Source organism: Natator depressus, chromosome 1 (genome assembly GCF_965152275.1).
Source record: "Natator depressus isolate rNatDep1 chromosome 1, rNatDep2.hap1, whole genome shotgun sequence".
NCBI classification, from domain to species: domain Eukaryota; kingdom Metazoa; phylum Chordata; order Testudines; family Cheloniidae; genus Natator; species Natator depressus.
Genome location: NC_134234.1, coordinates 109,512,361 through 109,537,992, shown reverse-complemented (window position 1 = coordinate 109,537,992; position 25,632 = coordinate 109,512,361). Strand labels below are relative to the sequence as shown.

Here is a 25,632-nt window from a genome sequence, read left to right as displayed (position 1 = left end):
GTCCATACACCTGGAACAGTTTCCCCTCCCCTGCGCACCAAGAACTGATCAGCAAGCCTTGGCACCAGGCTTGGATGGAAGGAATCCACCACAGAAAACAGAGCAGCAGTGAAGCCTTGTGAATGTAATACACCCTGCCACTTCAGCAGCTTGCTTGGCAGGGGGAAATGGTCAGCAGAGCTCTAGAGCTGTAGATTTACTTACCCCAAAGCCAGTTCATCTCCCAGCTCAACCCATCCTGCCCATCCAAAACTTGGTTTTCCATGAAAGCTGGGCTCTCTGGCTGATTTCAAACTCCGTGCACAAGTTCCCCAAACCCTTCCTCCTCCTACACAGTGAAACCACACTGTGGTCACAAAAGTGGCAGGGTGGGGTAGGTGTAGGACGGGGTCGTCAATTACTTTTTGTCAAGGTCCAAATTTCTTGGTCAAGGTATAGTCAAGCTCTGGACTCCAGAGAAAATAATAAATAAGTCACAGTAATGATGATAATAAGTAAATAAAAAGATTTCAGAATCCATTCAAAAGCATCTGGAGGTCCAGATTTAGCTCAGGGTACACCTTTGACTACACCTTAGTGTAGGATTTGCCATTAAAAATTAAAACCCCTCACATTTTAAAAATAACGAGATAAAGGTAACTGCATAGATGTAATATACCTAGGCTTTTGTAAGGTGTTTGACTTAGAATGTTGTGCGGTACTGTTAAAAATTAGCACTATACAGTATCAATCGAGCACATTTTAAGCGGAGTAAAAACTGGCTCGCTGACAGATCTTAAAAAAAAAAAGTTGTCATTGAAGAATCATCACTGGGGGTATTTCTAGTGGGATTCTGCAGGGATTGGTACTAGGCCTAACGTTATTCAATATTTTCATCAATGATCTGGAAGTAAATGTTAATTGACTGCTGTTAATATTTGCAGATGACACAAAGATTGGCAGAGTGAAGACAAGGCAGTCAAAGAGTGTGACCTGGATGCCTTGGTAAACTGGGTCCATTCAAACAGCCAAATGGAAAATTATACATCTAGGACCAAAGAATTCAGGCCAGACCTACAGAATGCGGGGGATCACGTCCTGAAAAGCGGTCATTCTGAAAAGGATATAGGGGTGGTAGTGGACAAACAAGTGATCATGAACTCCGAGGATGATGCTATGGAAAAAAGATCAGTGTGATCTTTGGCTGTATAAACAGTAGAGTAGTGAGTAGGATGGTGATTATACCTCTGTATATGGCATTGGTGAGACAGATACTGGAATACTGCATCCAGTTCTGGAGTCTACATTTTAAAAACAACGTTAAAAAAAATCCTGCACCCATTAAAGTCAGAGGAGTTTTCTTATTAGCTTCTGTGGGTTCTAAATCCATCTAGGGATTGAGCTTTAAGTCCATCCAGTGTTTGCTTAATGTTAGTTCTCAGACCACGTACATTTGTTCACCTTGATCATTGTCAGTATTTTAAAATCTGCCAGCTTACATAGCTAGTGTGTGCTTATTGATTGGCTTTGGTCTTGAACTGCTTAAACTTTGCTAAACGAGATTGTACAAAACATTAACTTACATAAACATGTGTTTTTATCGTAACTCTTTCCTCGTTTCTCTGTTATCCTTGTACCACTAGAGCTGGTTGTAGGTTTTGCAGGATATTATATGAAATAAGATGGGTGGGAGGCAGACTTATACAAGTAATTTAGTACTTTTGCAGTGATGGGGCCGCACAACTGCAGTGTGTAGCTGCTGCAGGGTGGGGAAACTGCTTGAGACAAGAAACTATTTTGACTCCGCTGAGCAGGATGAAAGCTGACCCTGAGAACTATGTTTGGATTTTTAAAGATAATCTAGCTCTGAACACAAGAGATAATAAATTCACTTAAACACATCCATAGAAGGCTGACATTTCCGTTCCAAGCACATTAATTTTGTGCACTTACATGTTCTTTTGGTATTCTTTCTTTGCATCCCTGTGACTGTCACTACAATGGATCCATTTTATTATTTTTCCCTTATTTATCTGAACTCTCTCTGATCCCCCAATCACCTGCAATTCTCACATAATCTCCCATTTTCTGATAGCTTGAGACCCTTCTATGATCATGTCTTCAACAAAGAACCGTGCTCATTTTATTTTCTAACTGACCCCACCACAAAGGTCTCGTGGCTTCAGAAGGAGGGTTTTCTTTTTTTGAATATAGCTCTGCACCAACTCAACATGGGCCTAACAGGGAAAAAGAGGTTTTGGTCCACACTTTTTAACAGAGGCTGCAGATGGGAGAGAAGAGGAGGTGTTGTGCATGTTAGAATGAATCTCTAGCGATCAGCCCAGTTCCCATGGTCCACATTCAGTTTGGTTATTGTTGGTACCACAGCTGGGCAAATCATTCAAAAGTCTAATTTGAACTCCATCGCTATGAAGCAATCCATTTCTATATTGAAAATAAAACCCCCTTAACGTGGACTAGGTTTGAATTCATTTGCCAGTCAGCCCCGTGACTCAGAGCTAGATGCTGCTGAGTCTCACCCTTCCTGCCTGGAGACTAGGGATCAGCACTCTGCAGAACTCTTCCCACTCCACCACCTTCTCTGGACCCAGCAGAGAGGGCTCTCTTCAGGGCTGGGATCTATGCAGAAGTGGTGGGGACCACAGGCGCTGACTTTCGTTTTTGCTGGTGGATGCTCTTCGCCGCCCCCTCCCCTCCCATGAGAGCGTTGGGCAGGGTGTTGGGGAGGGGGGAGGGGGGGGGGAAAGAGGCCGACCAGGGGCAGGGCCTTGTGGCAAAGCGGTGGGCAGGGCCTTGGAGGAGAAGAGGCTGAGAAGCAGGACCTTGGGGTGGAGCAGCGGGCGGGGCCTTGGTCCAGGTGCTGGGGCCCAGAAAAGATTAATTCAGCCCTGAGGGTGCTGAGCACCCCCTATTTTTTTTCAGTGGGTGCTTGAGCCCCAGAACACCCACAGAGTCGGTGCCTAGGGTGGGGACTGTATGACCAGCACCCCACATTGAGTGGGGACAGGGCTGGGTGGGAACAGCATTGCCTGCACATCACCCCCACTGAAGTTACAGCAATAAGTTTATACAGTTTAGGGCTTTACCTAGAGTATTACCTTTCCCATGAAGGCCCCTGTGTAGGTCCTTTTAAGTGAGATCCTCAGGGCAGCCAACCAGGGGTCATCCTTAAGAGCCATAGTGCCAGGAAGCAGAGAGCAGGCCAATGTGTGGGGGGGGGGGCGCGGAGGAGCTAGTGCAGAGACCCTAATGCTCCCAGGGATCCCCTAGCATTTGTCAAGTAGGGGGTTGGATCCCATGGCGCATTATGTGTGTGGGTCAAACCCTACCTCAGGTGGAACAATTTGGTGGGAACTCCATGAAGACCTCTGCTGCAGGTTTTATCTCAAATGGAGCAACTTACAGCTCAAAATGTTTGCTGGACAAAATGCTAGAAAATTTGACATTTTGAAGAGAGGGAATGAAAAAAGTATTGAACCCCCAGAACTATGGGATTTACAAATTAATCAAAGGCCATAACAGAGTTTCACTTCTTTATAAGGAGCCCGTCATCTTGTTATGTAATGACTTATTTTTAAGCTGTGGGAAAAGGCCCATATTTATTCTCCAACTTGACATAAAGCAGATGCGGTGTGTCAGACTAAGCTGTTTGGGAGGACACAGGCTTTTTCTAGTCTTCAAAGAGATTTTGTTCATATATATTTGCAAACGCCTATTTACTAAATAAATATAGATAACACTTTATTTTGTTGGTAAATGCAGATGTACAACAATATTGCATTTCTATAGAAGTACCTACAACATCCACATTAATACTAAATTAATTAATTATTGTCCACAAAAGAAACAAGAGTGATATAGTATTTTAAAAAGAGAAACAAACAGATATATGATGAATATATATGATTTCTGGATAAGAATCAAGTTTTTTCTTCTATTGACTGTACTCTATGTTTAATTGAAACATAGACATTTTGTTTCTATGAAATACCCAGTTATTTAGTATCAATTGTCTAAGATTTATTTGCTGCACAGTTTTAGCAATGAGTAACCTCTCTGCCTTCTTTAGCTTTTTAATGTGTGTGTATATATGTATCTGTGTGTGTAAGAGTCATTTGGAAGATTAGACAGTTTGCCCTGAGGCCATAAGGCTTTGGAAATGCTCTGTTTAATTTCAGCAATGTCCCACACCTATTTTTAGATAAATGCTATTTGTACATTTGTCTTGTCTCTCCCACTCAAGTACTGTCAGCTCCGAATTTCATTATAACTAGAGTGTGTTCATCCAAACAAACGAACAAACCCACAACAACCCTACGTTTCCTACAGATCAATTTGGAAAACTGTAAATCAGGAACCCAAAGTGGAATCTAAAAAAACAAAAAACAATCTTGTTTCATGAAAGTCCTTAAATCAAACAGAGCATTGTTTTAAGTGCAAGTACGCATGCTGAAAACCATGTGTTAACTCATGAAGAAACAGTGTTGTAACTCTCTAAAGGAAATAGTAAGCTGTCAGGAAAGAATTTCAGCAGAAGTGCTAAAAAAGACGGAACTCTTATTTATGGATCAGCTGAGTGTCCGAAACATAATGCTAAATTAATTTCATATAATTAAGGGTTATGTCTTAATGTCCTTTTTAGCCAGCCTTGGAACTTTGACACTTTTGTATACACTCCATATTTGCCTTTCCTTGCACATCCTTCTCCCCAGCTGACTATACCAGTAACAAAATAGGTGTCCTTGTATTTAGTAACGTGTGGACCCCCACTGTCTCCCTGACATGCATCTTTAGTTACATTGTCATAGCCAGCACAGAACATGTTTTCTGTGATCGCAAAGTTAGTAGTTTGCTTGCATGAATTTCTATCAATATAGGGGACTTCAAGCACTTGTAGTTTGTTGGATACCCGTCCATGTTCAAAAAGACGTCCAAAACCACTAACAGTTCCAGATTTTTGATTCATCAGAATTTCGTTAGCAAATTCCACATCAGGAAGGCATGCCGGGATAACATACCGAGAAAACTTTATAGGTTCCTTTAATTTTATAAGGGCTATGTCATAATCATAAGTTGCCAAAACAAATTTACCATGTACAAATATTTTTTCCACAGAGATCATCATTTCCGTGTTTTCTTCCTTATCTCTGTCCACTTCCCCTGTGTGAAATCATTAAAAATATAATTATTATGAGACACAGTACAACAAATAAAAGAAAACACTTCCTAGAAAAACTAAGGGACCAATACTCCATGGCCTTGCACTTTTTGTAGTCTTTTCTACTGGGCAAATCAGATGGACAATCCTCCCATCCTGATTTGGGAGCATTTTACTTGCACTTTGCACAGGAATAGATGACTACAGAAAGTGCTAAACAAGTGGCGAGTTAGGACCTTAGTGTTAAAATGGTGATTTTATTTAGGAATGTAATACAATGTTTTGTTCGCCATTGCCTACCACTTGGGCCATAGAGGATAGGCATTCTCACAAGTGTAAATGGGATTTGGCCCTTTATTTGGCAACATACAAAATAATTTGGAAACACAGCTTCTTTGTGTTTCAAAATTCTTTAACATTCTCGCTATCAGCAAAAAATAACAGTGTCCCACATATTTTAGTGTTGTTGCATGGGGTTTCTTTGGGAACTGGATGGGTTGGGACTTTGGGTTTGATAATGTTTGTAAATTTTCTGGCTTGCTGTTGTACAAAGGGTATCATTTGCTTTTGTTGTATAACTACGAACTGTATTTTTGGGAGCCTAAAGCTTGCGATGAGTTCTTTTTGATAAATTAAAACAACAACAACTATTGAACAGGTCATTTTTAGGCCTTTCCAAATTTGCAGCATATTTCAGATCAATATCTAAATGTTGTCAAATACATATATTATTACCACCTTGATGCTATTTGATGAATTCTCCAAGGTTTGGTCTACACACACAGTTACATCAGTTGAAGTAAAGGTGTGATATTAAACTGATTTAGCTAAACTAGTGCATTATTGTGCATGTATGCTCAGGTTTAAACGTAATTTATATCGGATGTAAACTAAACTAGTTTAAGTTAAGTCTAAACCAATGTAATACTGTCCACACGCAAAGTTGTATTAGTTTAGCCAAACTGGTTTAACATCACACCTTTTGGTGTACCTTTGTATGTAGGCAACTCCCAAGAGAGAGGGGTTTACCCACAGTCAAGCCGCCACTTCTACATCTAAGAAGGTATGTCTGTCAGACCTTGACTCCATATGAAGTACTCTAGAAAGGGGTTCTACAGCTTTTGGTCTTTCTGCCAAGACCCTCTGGCCCACTGTCTGTAAGTCTGGTCTGGGCTTCCCCAGCTGCAGCATTCCTGGGAAATATGACTGTCTTAGCTGGCTGCAAAAATTCTCCAAGATAATCAACTCCTACTCTGTTGAGGGGTTTGTAGACTGGCATTAGGATTCTGAGTTTGAGGCAGAAGCAGATGGAGAGCTGATATTTATGTAATGCTATGGGAACCTGAAATATGATTTTAATAATTTATAGATAAACAGATATGATCCATTGTTTATATATAATAAAGATCCTATGAACAAAATTAAAGACCCAAACAGAAAAAAGCCCCCATAAAAACCAAAACCAAAGATTGATAATAATGCAAATAACCTAATTCTGAACTGACCACCTTTGTACTTTTCACGTTTTTGTGTGTATTTCTAAAGCACCTTTTGCCATAGTATTTGTGGGCTCTTATTTATTTAACAGAAATCAACATTTCTCAGATTTTGGAATACCCTTCTCCCCAGCTTCCTCCAAATCTACGAACTGCACAGGGCCCGGTAGACCAAACAGGAGTCAGTCACCAGAGGGTAACCAATACTTACAGGGTGGAGCAAGCTTACAAAAAGAGCATTGTGTGTCCTGCATCACAACCTGAAGACGATGGGACTTGGACCCTGGCTTATCTCTGTCAGGAGTGAATTTCATAGCTGAGGTCTCTATTGAGACTGCCTAGCCCCTATCACTCTCAGAGCATGTCTGCGCAGCAGCTGGGAGGGAGGTGTGATTCCTGGCTTGGATAGAGATAGACATACTAGCTCTGCTTAAGTTAGCATATTAGAAGTAATATCATGGCTGCGGCAGCATGAGTTAGCTAGCTGCTTGACTGCAATCCTGCCTAACCCCTTGGGTATGTACTCAAGCCATCGCTCGTGCTACCACAGCTACACTGCTATTTTTACTGTGCTAGCTTTAGGGTGACCAGACAGCAAGTGTAAAAAATCAGGACACTGGTTTGTTTGTTTTTTGGAGGGGGGGAGTAATACTTGTCTATATAAGACAAAGCCCCTAATATTGGGACATCTGGTTGCCCTAGCTTGAGCAGAGCTACTGCATATATGTCTACCTGAGCTGGGAGTCGCACCTCCCAGTTGCTATGTAGGCATATTCTCTGTTACCAGGGAGCTTTGGGTCAACACACCTCTACTGATTGCAGCTGCTGCAGAAGTCCACAAGGGATGAGGTAATCTCTGAAAGAGCTGGGTTGGAGCAGACCACTGGCTTGTCACTAATGTACTATATATGGCTTGCAGGAAAAATGGGGTCTGTTCAGACAGGACAGACAACTCCTCCATTCTGGCTTTGGTTTAATTTGTAGCTATTGTTTCGGAATGGGCTGCTTCTTTTTCTTTGCTCCTTTGAAGACTTTCGTATTGAAGAATCAATATGAGGTTTTAGAGTGTGATCTAAAGATAGTGAGGCAAGGGCTCTTTCTTGCTTTCTTTTGGAGAGTGTTCCAAGGTCTTGGAGGTGATTTTGTATGTGAACTAGAGATTAGATATTGCTATGCTGGCTTTTTGAAATGCACAAGGATAGTTGCTGAAGTGGTACTCTTGAGTACATCTTCAGTGTGATTGCATTGATTTCTGCCAGGATTCATGGTCACAGCAGCAGTGCCCAATGGTTCATGGTGCCAAAAATGGCGGATATTATTCTATCATCAGAGTAATTTAACCTCTGTCCATCACCACCAGGAGATCCCCTGTCAGTCTCACCAGTGCAGTTTCAGAACTCTCCCATCGGCTTAGAGCAGCTACATGGGAGACCATACAGCGGCGCAGATGTGCCATTGTAAGCTCTCTAGTGTAGCCATAGCTTAAGTTTCCTTTAACTTAAACCTGTTTCAGTTAATTCATCTTAACTTTCCCGAGTGTCCCAGTGTAGCTAAAGCCTGAGATTTCAGAGTTTCTGGCTGGTAAAGAGGGTGAGATTTTGGAAAAGGCAATATTCTTAGGATCTTGAGGAGAGAAAGGAGGGGTAAAATTGCTAGAACTATTGTTCTTTATCATGTCCACATAGTTCACCAAGAGGAAAAAGAATTTCCACTGATGCCAGCTACAAAGTGAATCACTCATTTCCGTACCAGTCCAGGGACAAATTGAGGCACTCATGATAGCTGACAAGACAAAATGAAAATCTATGAGGAAAGAGACAGAAAGCATCCTGCATATGGAGATTAGAGGACAGATTGTTAGTCATTAATACCTGTTCTTGTACTAAAGGAATAAAATAATAACAGTCACTTACCGACAACAACTTTAATGATTTTAGATTGGTTTATGCAGTGAGCTGCAGTAAGTATATAGAACTGGTTCAAAATTGTCCCTCCACAAAACCCTTCCTTGTCTTCATTTATTAGAAGAGCCTGCAAGGAGATAAAATGGATGACTCCAGAGGATAGAAAAACATAAGAATTCATAAATAGCTGGTTAAAATTAAAGCAACCTTTCCTTCATAGGTAATAGGTTTTTACATACTGTACATACATACACCCGGTGTGTGTATATACAGGCAGTCCTTGGACTTATGACAAATTCGTTCTTGAGAATCGCATCGTAAGTTGAAAACGTTGTAACTCAAATCCCATAGGAACACGGTGGGATCGAGCATCAAAGTCGGAACCGACATTGTACAGTTGGAACGGGATGTCAATTTACAAACGTCGTAAGTGCTGTTCCGTCATAACTCGAACATCATAAAGTCGAGGACTGCCTGTATTTGTATCTGCCCAGCAACAGTATATATACTGTCCTTCAAACAACCCCCCCAACTTCTCCAAGCCATCATCAGAAGCAAGCTCCCTACAAGCCAGGACACACCAACTCAAACTGGCATCAGACCCTGCCAGAACAGATGATGCAAAACCTGCAGATGTATCCCCACTGCTACAATGATCACTATCTCCCACAACACACCTTTCAAGATCCATGGGTCCGACACGTGCCTATTACAACACGTGGTGTACCTCATCCAGTGCACTAAATGCCCCAACAACTATGTGGGTGAAATCCGACAGTCACTACTCTTCGAATTAACACACAGAAAAATGATAAAAGACAAAAATACCACATCAGCTGAGGGTGAACACTTTTCACAAAGGGATCACTCTATATCTGACCTATCAGTCCTCATGCTCAAAGGAAACGTGCACAACACCTTCAAAAGATGAGCCTGAGGACTTAAATTCATAACTGTCTTAGAGACTAAAAATCATGGACTGAACAGAGACGCTAGATTTATGGCTCGCTGTAACAATTTGTAACCCATTAACCCCCAGTCTCTCCCCCCGCCCCTCCTGCCTTCAGCCCAGCATTTTTTGTCCCCCCCCCCCATGACTGGAGAGCTGGTAATAGGTCACCTCACCATGAATGGTCCCTCACAATGTGTGTTAACTACTTATACTAAACAATTTGTTCATCTGAGTACATTTCCCAGACCTGAGGAAGAGCTCTGCGTACGTTTGAAAGCTTGTCTCTCACCAACAGAAATTGATGCGATAAAAGATATTACCTCCCCCACTTTGTCTTTCTAACATCCTGGGACCAACACAGCTACAACATTACTGCGTATCTCTCTATGTGTAAGATATAAAACATACATATTTACCTGCCACGGACATTCACCAGGCAAGCAGTCATTACCACCTACTATCCTCGTATGAGGGTTTGGAGACACGTTAGTTTTAGGATCATTCTCTGTTCTATTGGGAGCTTTTGTTTCATTCTGAAGAAGATGATCTGGGCTGTCTGCAATACTGGTGATGTTTCTGTGGCTTGTCCCATTGTTGCTATACAGTTCATTGGGGTTGCCATCTTGTTCACTAGTAACACTGCTACTGTTACCAAATGAAATCACTGACCTCTTTTTTCTCTTCACATAAACTTTCCCACATGGGAAAGGCTCTGTAAGGACAACGATGAAAAGTTAGGATTTGATGTCCTAACAATACGGTAACTTTAGACATTTAAATGTACACTAGTCCCTTCAGGACAGCTAAGTTGAGTGGAGAGTTTCATGGTTAGAAAGCTCAATATGTGACCTTTCTTGTTCTTCTATTCATTTGTAATGTCCAAGTACATTTATTGATGTTTGTTTTTTATCCTGAACAAACAATTTCAGTGCACTTTTTTTTAAACTTCCAGAAGCTCAGCATTCATAAGAAGCCCTACAGTAAACAAATGTGTGCCTAGGAGGGAGGAAAATGATTTGTACGTAAATAGGTATCACTTTCAGGGTTTCAAATGTTTGTATAAATAATAGAAAGAAGAGAAAACATACTCTATAAATGACAAAAAAAAATAGTGTAACCATGTCCTTTAAAAGCTGAATCATTGACCAGGTTATCTTTAGAACAGCAGATTCCATGAAATTTTTCAAGACACCAGCAGGGGCTTGGCAGACAGCACAGAGCCTAAGACCAGATTGGACCAAAACCAATCGCATTTCTGTTGTCCTAAGGCATGTCCACAGTACTAAGTTTTATGCACAGTGCTCAATTTCTATAGAGACAATGCTGAGCAAACAATTTCACTGAAAGTATGCTTTCAAAATCTTTAAAATGAAATATTTTCAATTATTCAAATTGTTATGATTATGCATCCACTCTTACAAAAAATGAGTATTTGGGCAAAGTGCTATATTTTAGGACTCATATGACTCCTTTAAACATAGTTTTTTTAAAAAAACTTATAAAGGATGTCATAAGCTCAATCATTTATCCTGATTAAATAAATTATTTTTTAATTTAAGATTAATAATATGTGAGGAACTGAATACCATCATTGTTATGTAAGTAGAGCTTGGTTGTTTTATAAATAATGTCAGTGTATATTAATTTATAAGGTTAATCTATATTAGTATGACCCAAGCAGTTTATAAATGTAGTATTTTGTGTTCAGTTTTTTTTTAAATGGACCAAGCTCTACTTGAGGGAAAACTGTTTAAATGAGAAACAATTGCAAGTATAGTTTTCTGTCACCAGTGCTCTCTGTGCATTCAGATAATCACTATGGGCCATATCTTGCAGAAGGATGAGTGTCTGACTCCCATTCAGTTGGATTTGAAGGTGCTCAGCCCCTTCCAGGATCACAGGCAGGAGGCCTTAAAAATGCGAACTAGGCATCACCAGTGCCAAATCCAAATTGTTCATGCCACCAAAGTATCCTAGACCATCAAAAGGCTGGTTTTCAATATACTAGAAATCTCATCACCATCTGCAACATCAAGTGGCAGGACAGGATCCCCAACACTGAAGTCCTTGCAAAGTGCCAAATCCCTGGGATCGAAAGCATGCTCATCAGAGCTCAACTTTGCTGGGTCAGACATATGGTCCACATGGAGGTTTCCCGTATACTGACAGCGGCGCTCTTCTGCCAACTGAGCACAGGAACCTGCTCTAAGGGTCAACCCATCCTCAGATATAAAGACACCTTGAGGGCCAATTTCATAGTGTGCAAGATAGACATTAAAACCTGGGAACTCTTTGCACTGGGCAGACCCTGATGGAAGGGTCTGTGCCATGAGGCCACGTCCACTTTTGAGGAGTGGTGTGTGAGGTCTCTGCAGAAGACAAGAGCATGTCGTAAAGCCAGCACCTCAAACCCTCCCCCCAGTGGCGACTACCCTTGCAAGACATGCAACCACATTTGCAACTCCCTGATTGGACTTGTTTCCCATGTGAGAAGCAATAAAAACCAAACCAACCCAGAACTCAAGTCAATACTAGCTGAACTCTCATCCATCAAAGCAAAGGGAGTATCCATCATCATCAACCTGCAAATGCATCATTAACCTGCAAAGAGTCAGGTGAGGCCATTAAGCTAATGTGACCACCTGACTCTAATTAAGGCCCCTCTGATAATATAAAAGGGCTCACTCCAGTCAGGCAGGGAGGAGCCAGGGGAAAGGAAGTGTGGTGCATTAATGATGCATTTGCATTACTTCGTACCTGTCGGAATACAAGATTTTTCATCTGGTCCCAGAATATAGCCAGTGGCACAGAAGCATACAACACCGTTTCTGTTGGGTCTGCAGAAGTGGCCACAATCGCCATTGTTCAGCTTGCAGTATTTTGGTGTAACTACATAAAAGACACATTTGTGTGAAAATGACAAAGAAATGGTGACTTTATAAAGACATATGCAGTTGATAATTCTTGTAAATTTGGGCCAGAGCCTTTGTCTTTTTCTTTGCAATGTTTCAAACATGCCTCTGGCAGATGCATTATTCCTCATGTTGCGATAGTGCCCAAAACGTGCTAGACACTTTCAAACCACAGATGAAGACACAGTCTCTGCCCCAAAGAATGGATAGTTTAAAAAGACAAAGACAAGCAAGTGGTGGGGGAAAGGAGTATAACATACAAGCAAAGAGATCAGGGTGCTGGTAGGCATGTTATTCCTCCCTCCATACTTCATATCCCTCATTGTTCTCCCCAAACCAATTCCAGGCCTCAATTCCGATAACCTTCACCCTTCTCTCCCAGCATTTGAGAAACATTACCCATTCACTCACAAGATAAATAAATAAGTGGATGACTTTTTCCATTTGGTTATGTCTACACTACAGCCTAAGTTGGCAAAACTTATGTCGCTCAGGGGTGTGAATATTCCACCCCCTTGAGTGACATAAGTTACACCGACATAAGCATTTGTGTGCACTGCAGAAATTCTCCTGCTGACATAGCTTATGCCACTCGTGAAGATGGTTTTTTTTATGCCAACGGGAGAGCGTCTTTACCAGATATGCTGCAGCAGTTCAGCTATATCGGTACACCTGCGCTGCTGAAGCACTGTACATATAGAGATATTGTTAGTTTCTTGTAGCTTTCCCAGTAGAAGTGAGTACTCAGGAAGGATTTAGATGAAGAGAGGGAACCTCAAGGAGAATGGGGTGCCCAGGAGGGTAGAGAGTCACTGCATTATCTTCTGTAAATCATTCTCCCCTGGTTTGCCTCTTCCTCCTCTTGCTAGACAATAAGTGGTGTAATACCAGATGAATTGTATCTGGGAGCGCAAATAAGGTGCTTTTATATTAGTTAGGTCCTGCAACCCTTACTCATCTGAGCATTCTTACTGAGTTCAGCCTGATTGTGAGGTAAGTATTACCCACATCAATAAGGGTTGTAGGACTGGGCACCTGCTTTGCAACAGTAACAGAAGTTTTTGAGCATTTTTTAACCTTATCTATTTGCAAAGACATGGTAGTTTAATGGCTTACTGCACTGGCCTAGGTCCTAAGCCAGTGTGGCAGAGCTCTGACCTTGTCCCCGTGGGTCCCGCGCTTCCAGGCAGTTTATACTAGCTTCAGAGGCTCACTGCAACCCTCCACGTAGCCCTTTTCTCTCTAGGACCAGGGATACAGTCTACTGTGCCCTTTTCATCATAAGCCAGCAATGGAGGTCGGTGAGAAAATTCCCACAGTCTCTGTTGCTACTATGGCCTCATGCCAAAACAGTTTAGCCTCCTGTCCTGACAGGGACCTGTTTTCCCCTCCCAGGAAGTGTTTCTGTAGTGGCGGGTTGGGGGCGGGGGCAAACCTGCCCTCTACTCCAGGTTCCGGCCCAGGGACCCTAATGATAGCAGCTGTTGGCAGCCAACCTTTTACTGCCAGAGTTGCTACATTTCCCTGGGCCACTCCCCACAGCTCTCCTGCTTCTTCCTTCTTTACCCTTACCTTAGGGCTCCCTTACCAATGACTTGAGGGTGTCTTCATTAACCAGCCCTTCAACCACACTTCCTTTCCCCTGGCTCCTCCCTGCCTGACTGGAGTGAGCCCTTTTATATTATCAGAGGGGCCTTAATTAGAGTCAGGTGGTCACATTAGCTTAATGGCCTCACCTGACTCTTTGCAGGTTAATTGGAGTCAGGTGTTCTTATTAGCCTGGAGCAGCCCCTGCTCTGGTCAGTCAGAGAACAGAAAACTGTTAATCCAGTGGCCAGTATATCTGCCTTCTGCTACTCTGCGTAGGCTTCGCCCGCCCACTTCCTGGATCCCAATAAGGCTACTCTGCTGTACCCATCTGGCCTGGGTCTATTACAACAGGTATTGTTAGTTTCAGACCTGTCAAAACTTTCCAACCCATATTCTATCATTTATTCCTTAACTCTAAGGAAATGAGAAATATTGTCTACCCATTGGTTCTTTGAATATTTCATCACCATCCTACAGTAAAAACAAAAACCTACCAGATTCACAGTTTTTGCCCTGATATCCATCCAAGCATGTACAAGTGTATGTGCCAATTCCATCTTTACACGTTGCACCATACTGACAAGGATTGAGTTTGCACTGGTCCCCATCTACAAAAAGAGGCCACAGCAGCTTTTAAGATACAGCATAAACATTTTCATTAAGATTTGAAGTATTCCTGGATGATGAATTTTGTTACTGTCCTTTTTATTATTTGTATTTAAAATGTTATCTCAAGATAACCCTATGAGATTTAAAACTGCATTTCCCAAAGGGTCCTAGAGCAACAGTAAACAATGACACCTGGAATACATACAGTTTAATATCATGCACTAGCCTTATCATACACGTACATTTTGTGCTGCTTTGACATTTGTATGTAATGGATCATGTTCCAAACAGAACCAAAATGTTCAAAACTTCCCATAAACTGGAAATTCCCGAAAATTTTCATTTTGGAACCACCACCACATGGTGTATCGAAATGAAATATGCTCCCCGTGGATCCTGGCAGCCGCTGACTGAAATTTACATGATAATTGCCAGTTTCACAGATGCCTAGCACTGAACAGCGGTTGCGAAAGTGACAGAATTCCCATGCAAGCCCACCACACAGATTGCCCCAGGCTGGGCACCCCAGGGCTTCCAGGGTCTCAGGCCAGCTGGCTCCCTGGACAACCCAGCTGTCAGGACAGCTGGATCACTAGGTTGTGGGAGTTGGGCAGTCCAGCGAGCCGGCTGGCCTGGAACTTTGGAAGCACTGGGGCCCCCAACCCAGGGATAAACCACATGCCAGGGCTGCCCCAGAGGTGCAGCTCCTGAAACATGTCCCAGGATTTTCAGGCTATTAGCTCTGCAGCATGGAGTCTGGAAGCCTTGAGAACCCCATCTTGAGATGGGGCTCCCAGGCGTTCCAGGATCCCTACTTAGACTCAGGAACCTAGATTGAGATCCCCTGGCTGGAGCCTGGACTCCTAGGGTTTCCAGGCTCCCCAGCAGAAAGCCTGGAGTCCCTGAGAACCCTGGCTCAAGCCAAGCCTCTCAGAGCTTCCAGGCTCCCTGATGCAGAGCTGGGAGCCGAGCCAGGCTTACATTTCATGGCAAGGAGCCTGAAAGCCCTGGGCTCCCCAAGAGCCCCCAGGTGAGCTGTGGTTCAAACAAGTGGTTCATTGAAAGTTCATCAAACCTGATAAGTTTCCACAAAACATTTTGGGTTCCAAGAATTGGTATTTTCTGACAAAAGGCTGCTAGAAACTCCTGACCAACTCTACTCATGTATTATGAAGCATAACTCTGCCTCCTACAGAAAAGGCTTCGATACTACTTCATTGTCAGAGAGTGCAACATTTGTGCTGAGGGTTGTGAAGGCCAGATAACCCCAAAGATCTTAGGGGACACCCAAAATCTTCAGATAACAGGAGAGATGGCTCAGGAGTGTCCCCTATTCTGCTGGTATTTTTCCTTGTATTACCTAGCTGTGGTATTGCAGTCCCCAAGCAATCAAAATCGTGAGTCAGGCCCCTACAAAATCATGTGATTGGCTTAAAATTCATGAGATTTAAAAAAAATTAATAAATTTGGTGTTCCTATTATTTGTCTTGCAGCCATTGAGCCTTTAGGGGTCACATTTTCAATCTCTTCTCCATAGCCATGATGTTTTTTTTTAAATGATAACTGAGATTCTTACCTAATCTGCGGTTTTAAGAAAAACACCAAATATTGTGACAGTTGACACCCCTGCAGCAGGGAGGCAAGGACAACCACGAACATGGGAGTAGAGTGGTATAGCTACAGTGCTTTATTACTAAATTACCTCCCCTCTGTGCCTCTTTGAACTTGGGCTGCCACCATTATCCCCTGTCTTCCTCTCCTTGGGCTGCCTCTTTACAGGATAATCAGGAAACCAGGTGACTTTCCGGCTTATCTGCCACAGGGTCATAACCACAGTTAACTCGTTTCCCATTGTTAGGGTATATCTTCACTGAAGACTTAGCCTGGGCTATGGCTTGGGTATTGCCCCAACCCCTGTTCTGTCTACACAGAAAAACCTCTAACTTGGTCCTGAAGGTGCTTTAGCCTGCGCTAGCAGGCATGATTGAGTATATAGGCTTGAGCTTGGGTTTTGCTTCAGCCTGGGCTGGCAACCAACCTACTTTGCAGTGAGAATGCAGGCTAATCAAACCCAGGTGCTGCTGGACCTCTAAGTTTATCCACAATTCTACCTGGACTGTACTTTCTCTTCTGCCTCCCCGCTCTTTCTGCACTGTAAATCACCTACACTGGCTCAGCGTATTAACCCTACATTAGTCTGCTCCATTTTTGCTGAATTTCCACTGCGTTTGAACTGAGATGCAGTTCAAGAAATCCTCTTCCTGCGCTGCCAGTTGGCCAGAAGCGGACACTGGCTTTCTGGTAAAGATGTGATAACAGTAAGACCCCTCGTTTGGGGAAATGTACCCCAAATGACACTTTTATGTCTAGCGGACAGGAAAGAACCAGAGGAGCAGAGAAGTCAGCCTGGTATACTACAAATCACGTTGTGGTTTGCAGAGTGAATTCCGTAATGACATTCTTGTTAAAAGTGCCTGCTGCCACATGCTGTTTGATTTCCCTTTCAGAACTGTCTGTATTAATGAATAGCTCTGATTGGAAGTAATTTGCATACAGTATTGTTCTCATGTCACTGCCAGACAGCAGCTCTATGCCAGGGGCAGAGAGAGAGCATGCTCACCCTGTGAATGAATTCATAGAGCAGCTCAGTTTAATGCACTGCTAAGAACCATGGAATATCCCACCAGAAACCCGTCCCAGCACATGGGTCTGGCACAGTTGGTGCTTTGCACTGGGGATGCTCTACCTGGGCTAGGCTAGCTTGGGTTAACTCTGCAGTGAAGACATACGTGCTGTCCTGTGTGTGTTGGAGGTAGGGTTACTACCTTTGAAATGCAAAAAAAGGCAACCCCCCTCCAAGGCAAGTCCGCCTCAAACACAAGGCAACTCCACAACCCCCACTTCTACAGTCACTTACAGTATCTAGAGAGATAACACACATAGATAAGATTGATCATATTGCACATCTCCTTGCTCTCACATGACTCATACCCTCTCTCTCACACGTGCGGTGCGCTTGCGTGTTGGTGGCCAGACAGCTGCCATATTTTCCAACTGTTTTGATCTGTTATTGCTTAAACTGCGCAAGCGGGAACACTGCAGCATCTTTAGCTGGACACAGAAACCTTTAAAATTAGATATCCCAGTGTATTATGATAATAATGTAAATCTTTAGACCCACGTAAAAAAAACCCCCAGCAGATTAAGTTATTTTTCTGGCAACTGGCAAATCCATTAAATAAAACCTGGCCAGGCTGGTCAAATGCTGGCCAGGTGGTAACCCTAGTTAGGAGTGATGAGGAAGGCCAGCTGCTTCTTTGCCATCATGAAGAAGACCCTTGGAATTGGGTAGGGGAAGATTTGACTTAGTGAACAAAGGAGAGGCGTGATGGGGTACGGGTAGAGGAAGCCAACGGGCTCCTTTTAAAATCAGAAAATGGTAAGTAGTGGTGTCCCAGGGCTTGGGAGTGGTGTGAGTGTGAGATGTGTCCTTTAGGTTTGAGTCTGGGGAACTTGAAAGTCCAGACATCAGCGAAAGGGCTAATTTGCTGTGAAATCCCTGTGTACTGGACTCCACGGTCCCGGTTTAATAAATTACTAAATCAGTAATGGTCACCATGCAAACACCATTGCAAACTGAAGCTTCTAGGGGTCACACAGCTGCGTTGTTTACTTATCAGTCAACAAATCTTTTCTTTTTTTTTTTTTTTTATAAAGTGTGTTTCTCTCAGGGCTTGTCTACACTTACCAGAGGACTGGCACTGTGGTGATCGATGCATCAGCAGTCAATTTAGCGGGCTAGTGAAGACCCACTAAATTGACCACAGATCGCTCGCCCGTTGACTCCTGTACTCCATCTGACCGAGAAGAGTAGGGGGAGTCGACGGGAGAGCATCTCCTGTTGACGTCGCATAGTGTGGACCCCGCAGTAAGTAGATCTAAGCTACGTTGTCTTGAGTTACGCTATTCACATAACTCAAATTGCATAGCTTAGATCGACTTTTCCCTGTAGTGTAGACAAGGCCTCAGTGTCCAAAATGTTGTAATATATATTCTCTAAGGTTTAAGAACAAAGTGCAATTAAAGTATTCCTTACCTATATATTTATTCCAGAACTCATCCTAATGGGGAAAAACAACAGATAGGCAGAGATTAGTGAATCAGACTCTAACACAGAAGCTTTCATAGAAATATACTAAAAATAGTTTTGTTTAAAGACACAGTTAAAGTGGAACTTCTTAAGTTGGATGTAAATACAGGCCCTTGTAGTGCAGTGTTCTACTTTAACTGAGTCTTTAAACAAAACCATGAAGTCTAGACATTTTTGTATCAGTGAAAGTTGAGCTACTCAGCTAATAACCTGATCCCAGGGGGGGTTTTAAGAAAAAAACCCACCAGATACAGGGAGAATTGGCAACACTGCAATCTATGGTGGGAGAATATGGCCCTGGTGATGTTTTGTATCTCAATTAGCTATGATCCTATATAAAGTTAACACTGAAAGAAGGCAAAGTGATATTTTTTTCCTCTCTCTCTCGTGGCCTCTTTTCTTTCAGTTTTCCTGGTTAAATATATAGCTTATCATCATATATTGCTTCTTGTAGATGTTCGCCACAGCTGAGCTAACATTTCTTAATTAGTCCACTTCCTAATATTTTGTGAATTTCATAGTGCAACCCAAACAATGCTTTAACAGACCTTGTTGCCTTAGGAGAAGAATAGTTATAAGAAGTGAACTTGTTTGACTTCATGGAAGTTATTTGAATCCTGTGGTGGAAGAATAGGGCCATAATGCTCAATTATAAAGAGAAAAGTGACAACAACCCATGTTCAGGTCACAGTCAGCCTGAAGATTCTCCCCTACACTCCATTTACAATCCATAACCTGAACCACAATCTTCCCTTAAAATCCTCCTATGCCCTATGGCTCAGAGCAGACTCCCTGTTTTCTGCCAGGGATACAGTATAAAATGTGGAAAAAAGAAAAGGAGTACTTATGGCACCTTAGAGACTAACAAATTTATTTGAGCATAAGCTTTCGTGAGCTACAGCTCACTTCATCGAAAACGTGGGAATATAAATGTTACATCCAAGTTACTAACCTTCAGGCTATGTGGCTCTGCTTTCTTGATTTTTCTCTCACTTTCTGTTCCATCTTGCCTCTGCCCTCCCCCTAGTTTCTTTGTGCTCTTCCCCCAATGCCTCACCCACCTTTTGAAATACGTCTCCTCACCAAATTTCACTCTTTGCCTTCCAAACATTTTGTGTTCCCTTCTCTAGTCACCCCAATCCCCTGAAGTCTCTCTGGTCCCCATCTCTCCATCCCTCCCCTTAACTCCCACATCTCTTTCCTGGTCCTTTGCCTTTCTCATTCCTGGTTTCCCTTGTGGCCTCCTATTTCTTCTCTGGCTGGCTCAGCCTTCTTCCTGCTGCCAAGAGTCAGGGCAAGGCTGGGACTCAGAACATAGGCTCTAAAACTAGCATTGGGATAAGCTTCCTCTCTGGTGAGGAAGGGGACATGGACTCTTCAAGGCCAGCCTAGTAGATAACCTTCCTGCTGCCCAAAGGAGTCACTCTCCCTCTCCAAGACCTAAGGGGACACTTTGGTTTTGCACAGGCAGAAAGCCAGCTGGAGAGTCAGATTATCACATGAGGACACTGAAAGGAGGTCATCATCCAGTATAGTCAGTAAGCCAGGCTGACAAGAACTGCCAGTAGCACAGACGACCTCAGTTTGAGCCCGTGAAAAGACATCAGATCATCGAGTCCAGCCTGCTACAAGGTCCCTGATCCTCAGCTGATGAGCCTCAGCATAAATTAGAGCTGCACAGCAGCAGCTTTATCTTACACCACAGAGACAAGTTCCATGTGGAATAGCGAATCCAGCCCTTAAATGTCTGAGAAGTACCAGGCATTTGAGATAAGCTTGGTTAATATCTTACGAGAACTTTCTCCTCGGCAGTGGTTGCCATCTCAATCAGCCTTCTTGTACTCTCTCCATCTCATTTCAAATCTCATCTGAAAACATCTGTTCTGCCTGGCCTGTATTTCTTAATGCAGAAAGGGGCTCCACTGAACACACGCAGAGCTCAGGAGGGGTTGAGAATCCATCCTTTCAATATTTTATACTAACAGTGTTAGAGATGCTCTAAGTAGGTCACTGTCTAAACTAAACAGATCAGAAGCAGGTAAAAGTGAACAGGTGACTTTAACATGATCTGATCTGGCAAGACCTGAACTAGGACTGGATGCCTTTTTAGATGTTGTATGTTTCGCTCTGCTCCTCTGATGTTAAAAAACCAAACTTTGCCATTCAGCCCACTTCTAATATTTAAAACAGAAAGTGCTTGAAATCACTCTGTGGGTTTAATGTTATCAGTAACTAGTGATATTAGGGGCCTTTCACTTGAAGGCCTACTTGTTTCATGTTGATTTGTCCTTACAGTTTTCTCTGTGTCTTCGAAGGCTTCTCTGGCTTCTTCTTTTGAGCAGCGTTCCTCATAACATTCTCTTTCAATGTTCCCTTTCTTCAGCTCCTCGAAAAAGGAATTAGCACGCTTTGTTCTTCCCAAAAACTTGTTTGCATTTTCTTCCTGTAAAAACACTAAATGGAAAGGAAATGACATTTATCATTTTAAAACTGATGCCAAAGAACTCCATTAGAAAGGAGTCAATAAGTTGAGTAAAAAAACCACATAACAAACCCAAATCTCTTTCTAGGCAGCATTACCCAAAGCAGAATAAAGGATTCTGGCCCATATGTATCAACTCCTTATGCCAGCAAGGTATATCCCAGTATCCCTCCGAAAAGCCTGTTCAAACAGTTGCCCCTTGACAGGGTGTGGATGGACCCTGAAATTCTGTCTTACTTCACTTAATCTTGAAAATAAGAAAATGCAAATTTCTGCTTAAGTTTTGCTTTTTGATTCCCTGCTCTAGCACCAAATAAAGTCTCTCACACACCCACCAGGGCTGCACAGCCCAAGCCAGGTTTCCCACACAGCAATTCCTCCTGGCTGCCGGAGGTTGCTGTGGCACTGACAGGTAGGAAGACCATGTCCACCTGCTTTGTTCTGAAAGCTGGTGAGCAAGCAGCAACAGTGGCTGCTTCAGGGGCTCATTGGCCAGGAGGTGGATGGAACAGAGACTCCAGGAGGAATGAAATGGTAAGACAGGGATTCAAGGAGCTCACGGGTGAGACTGTTCCAGGAGCCCTGCCCCAGCCAACACAATCCCCAAGACTCCAGGCTTTCCCCGCCCGCATCTTCCCAAATGCTCCTGTGCTGTCCCAGGCTCTCCTTTCAGACCCAATAACACCCCAGGTTGCCCTCAATAATATCCCCATCTAATTGAAACATCAGGGTAAGGTGATTATAATTGCATTCTGGTATTTAACTAACAGTGGCTACATGTGAACATTGTGTCTAGTGCAGGTGGGGTCTGAGCTCATTTGTTTTAATAAGAGCAGGGCATGATGGTAAATATTTGAGAATGGCTGCCCCAGAGGTTAAAAGGGCAGCTGCTATTTTATTAAACTGGAGAAGCCGTTCCCGCAGGTCCATCTCAGCCACTTGAATGCATGAACAGTGCTGTTACTTCCAGAAGGGGGCAGGAATACATGCACGTAAATCATTATATTATTACCAGAGTCAACTATTGAGTGTACTAATCGTCATCAGTTACTGTGCTGTAAACGCTGACATGCTGGTGGGTTTTGATAAACATACTGAACTCAGAAAGAGTGTTTTTCACACTGCAGGTCAGTGGCAGAGTTGGGGCTAGAATGCAAGTCTTATGGCCTCATGCCCTATCCAGTGGATCATGCGGCCTCCCTTGGCATAGAACATGCAGTTCCTGGACTGTTTTGTTTTACACCTGATTATTATTAATTAATTGATTATTTTTATTAACTATGCACTTTAATGATCACTAAGGGAAATAAAGGGTTGTTACAAGGAGGGAGAAAAATTGTTCTCCTTAACCTCTCAGGATAGGACAAGAAGCAATGGGCTTAAATTGCAGCAAGGGCCGTTTAGGTTGGACATTAGGAAAAACTTCCTGTCAGGGTGGTTAAGCACTGGAATAAATTGTCCAGGGAGGTTATAGAATCTCTGTCACTGGAGATTTTTAAGAGCAGGTTAGACAAACACTTGTCAGGGATGGTTTAGATAGTACTTAGTCCTGCCATGGGTCCAGGGGACTGGACTAGATGACCTCTCAAGGGCCCATCCAGGCCTATGATTCTATTAATTAGATTTGAGACAGTTGGTGTTTTGTTTTCAGGGGGAACGGCTGGATCAGCCTCAGCAGGCCAGATTCTGCCAGCGTTACCCACATTGGGTAGTACCTTACTGCCGCATGGATGCCCATTGATTTCAATAGAACTACAGCCAGGATGAGGTCTAACTCTTTGTCAGTGTAGCTGTGGGTGTCTGGCTAAATGATTTACAGCCCATAGTTCACTCATTATCTTGCTTAACCTTAAATTAGTTTTCCTGCTCTGTAGTTGTGAGGAAGTGACAGGAGGCAGCTGTGTACTAGTGTGGTTTTAATCGCTAAATGTTGCCGCCACTGCCGATTATTACAGCTAGGAATGGCGTATTTATGACCCAGTCTGTTCTGTCTGTGAGGCTGGTCTCTTGCGTCCCTAAATATTCCTACCTCAAAACATAGTAGGCTGTTTGCCTGGTAAAGCAGAACAGTTGAGACACATGCAAAGAGGGTCTTTTTGGAATCTAAGCAGGCTGGCAAAGAAATCGCCCAGGGCAGAATCCTTGGAGGCTGATTTTGTACTTAAGAACTATTGGGTAGTTGTTTGTTTTAAGCAGTGTTTGGCTTGTTGGCAACTGCAGCACAATAGCACTGAGAGCTTAAAGAATGGATAAAGGAAAAGCAAATCTTCTGGTCTATTTAAGGTCCCCAGGATGGCCCCCTTTCCATAGGATCTGAGCACCTCAAAGTCTTTAATGTATTTATCCTCACAAGTGCCCTCTGCAGTAGGGCAGTGCTATTTTGCCCATTTTACAGATGGGGAGCTATGGCACAGAGTGACTGACACAAGGTCACACAGGGAGTCTGTGACGGACCAGGGAATTGAACCCCTGGCTTCTGGAGTCCCACGCTAGCTCCCTCTGGTCTCATTTGATTTAGGAAATTATCCACCTACCTGGCATCTCATTCCCAGGAAGCTGCAGAGGATGTACATTCCTTACAAGATGGTATTGTAGCTTTGGGGGCATACGCAGTTTGACACTAGCCCTTTTTAAATTAAAATATCAACAACAGCAAACACTAAACCCTAAAATGTCTGTCTTCTTGCTCTCCCCTCTCATACAGATCTTTATTCCTTTTCCTTCCCCCTCCCCCATTTTGGTTTTTGTCTCTCCTTTCCCCGTAGTGTTCTCTCACAAGCTTATCTGCCTCTCCTCAGACTCCTTTTCACATGCTTTGAAGAAGTCGGGGAGGCACAGGGGCAGAGACTTCCCTTCCTATTGTCTGGAGCCACATCTCATTTCTTCTTATTGTTGGTTTCCCTTCTCCACTCCCCCATACATCTCCCCCTCTCCTGGGATGGAGGGGATTTCCCCCTTCCCTTTTATGTCTCCATTCCCCCTCCTCAAGTCTGCTGGGTGGAAGGGGACTACCCTCCCTCTCACTAGCTTCTGGGTTGAAGGGTAGTTTTTCTCCAAGGTGGGAGGTGTTGTTTTCTGCCTCCCTCATCTCTGTGGGAAGAAACATTTCCTCTCTTTTTTCTCTTCGCCACAGACAGGGTTTTATCTCCAGGTACTGCCTCTGCCCCACGCTTATCTGCCCCACACCTTGACTGGGAAAACTGAAAGTGTGGCCATGACATTAAAACTCTAGGCAAACCAGTTCATAGCGACAGTACCTGGTGCTGAAACTGATCACACACACACTGCAGGTATGAAACGCCAACATGTAAGATGTCTGAGACACTCAAGCATGGGGGGGACTCCCCTGGGCTTACTCTGCTCCTGTCCTGCCACATAAGAGCTCATTCCTCATGTAAAACCCCAAACCAGCCTCAGAGGCAAAAAGTCAAGATTCTCTTACCATTTCCTTCAGCTTGCAGGCGACCTGCTATGGAAGTGGAAAGCAGTATGAGGAGCAACTGGCCAGCCATGACACTCATCTGTAGAAAACAGTTTTCTCTCTCTCTTCCCACACTGCAGGGCTGTCACTGACCAAGGTTTAATCAGTACCAGACTTCCTGTTATGTGCTTTGCTGTGCTGTACTTCTTATCACAACAAATAGTGTTTATGCATGTTTGGACGTGGATTGTCCAACTTAACATGCTGATTGGATGGCTGGGCCTTTCTTGGCGATGTCACAGCCAGAACTGAATTAAAGAAATCTGGAGTCCTAACCCCAGGAAAAATAAAATGTTCTTCTACTTACCTCTGGCACTGTCATACAGGAAGCGGGAAAGCTGATCTGTATTTATGGGACTAATCACCTATAGATTTCCATGCAAGGAACACTAAAGGGAAGGAAGTCCTTTCCTGAAGTACTTTTCTAGGAAATGTTACATTTTGAATCTAAATTGAAAACATGTCCTGCAGGGTCTTAGCAGTGTGTGTTGCAGGGTGCTCATTCACTAATTAACGTGTTAATTATTCCAAAGTACGTGCACAAAAGCCTAGGATCCATGTGAGCTGTTGCATTTCTATTGGTTAGACGGGGTCTGAGCACAGACTGAAGAGGAAATGCTGTTGCAACTAATTCTCTAATCTGCACGTCTGCTTCATTATATGCTCTGGAGAGAGTTGTGCAGAAGAAGAGCTGGGGATGCTGGAGAAGGTGAGGTTTTGGAAGCTGGCTATTTTAGTCAGAAAACTTCTTGAAAACCTTTTCTATGTGTAATAAAAGCAAAATATTTTTGAAAGAAATCTAATTGGGTACGTTGTGATTTTTCAGTATAAGACGACAAAGCTTTTATAGATAGGCTATAAATAGCCTAGAGATGGAAAGGATATATTAATAAGCAAA

At 43.1% G+C, this 25,632-nt stretch overlaps 1 protein-coding gene across 2 annotated transcripts; it reads right to left on the bottom strand.

Moving 5' to 3' along the window:
- Nucleotides 1–3,805: 3,805 nt before the first annotated feature.
- Nucleotides 3,806–24,833, bottom strand: F10 (coagulation factor X). 2 transcript variants are annotated; one of them, XM_074963898.1, is made up of 8 exons: nt 24,696–24,833; nt 21,065–21,225; nt 18,718–18,742; nt 14,507–14,620; nt 12,268–12,399; nt 9,927–10,222; nt 8,568–8,685; nt 3,808–5,160 (listed from the first exon to the last, which is right to left on the bottom strand). In XM_074963898.1, the coding sequence occupies exons 1-8, from the start codon at nt 24,772–24,774 to the stop codon at nt 4,613–4,615; spliced, it is 1,473 nt and encodes a 490-aa protein (XP_074819999.1). In that variant the 5' UTR covers nt 24,775–24,833; the 3' UTR covers nt 3,808–4,612. The 2 variants fall into 2 exon arrangements, with proteins under 2 accessions (XP_074820008.1, XP_074819999.1); XM_074963907.1 differs by lacking the exon at nt 12,268–12,399 and having other exon boundaries at nt 3,806–5,160.
- Between the last annotated feature and the right edge of the window lie 799 nt (nt 24,834–25,632).

Excerpts from the sequence above, each read along its gene's own strand:
- F10 (XM_074963898.1), bottom strand. The coding sequence starts at position 24,774 with ATGAGTGTCATGGCTGGCCAGTTGCTCCTCATACTGCTTTCCACTTCC. Across the intron at positions 21,226-24,695 it reads CCTGCAAGCTGAAGGAAATG|TGTTTTTACAGGAAGAAAAT; the intron begins GTAAGAGAATCT and ends CTTTCCATTTAG. Across the intron at positions 14,621-18,717 it reads GTTCTGGAATAAATATATAG|ATGGGGACCAGTGCAAACTC; the intron begins GTAAGGAATACT and ends CTCTTTTTGTAG.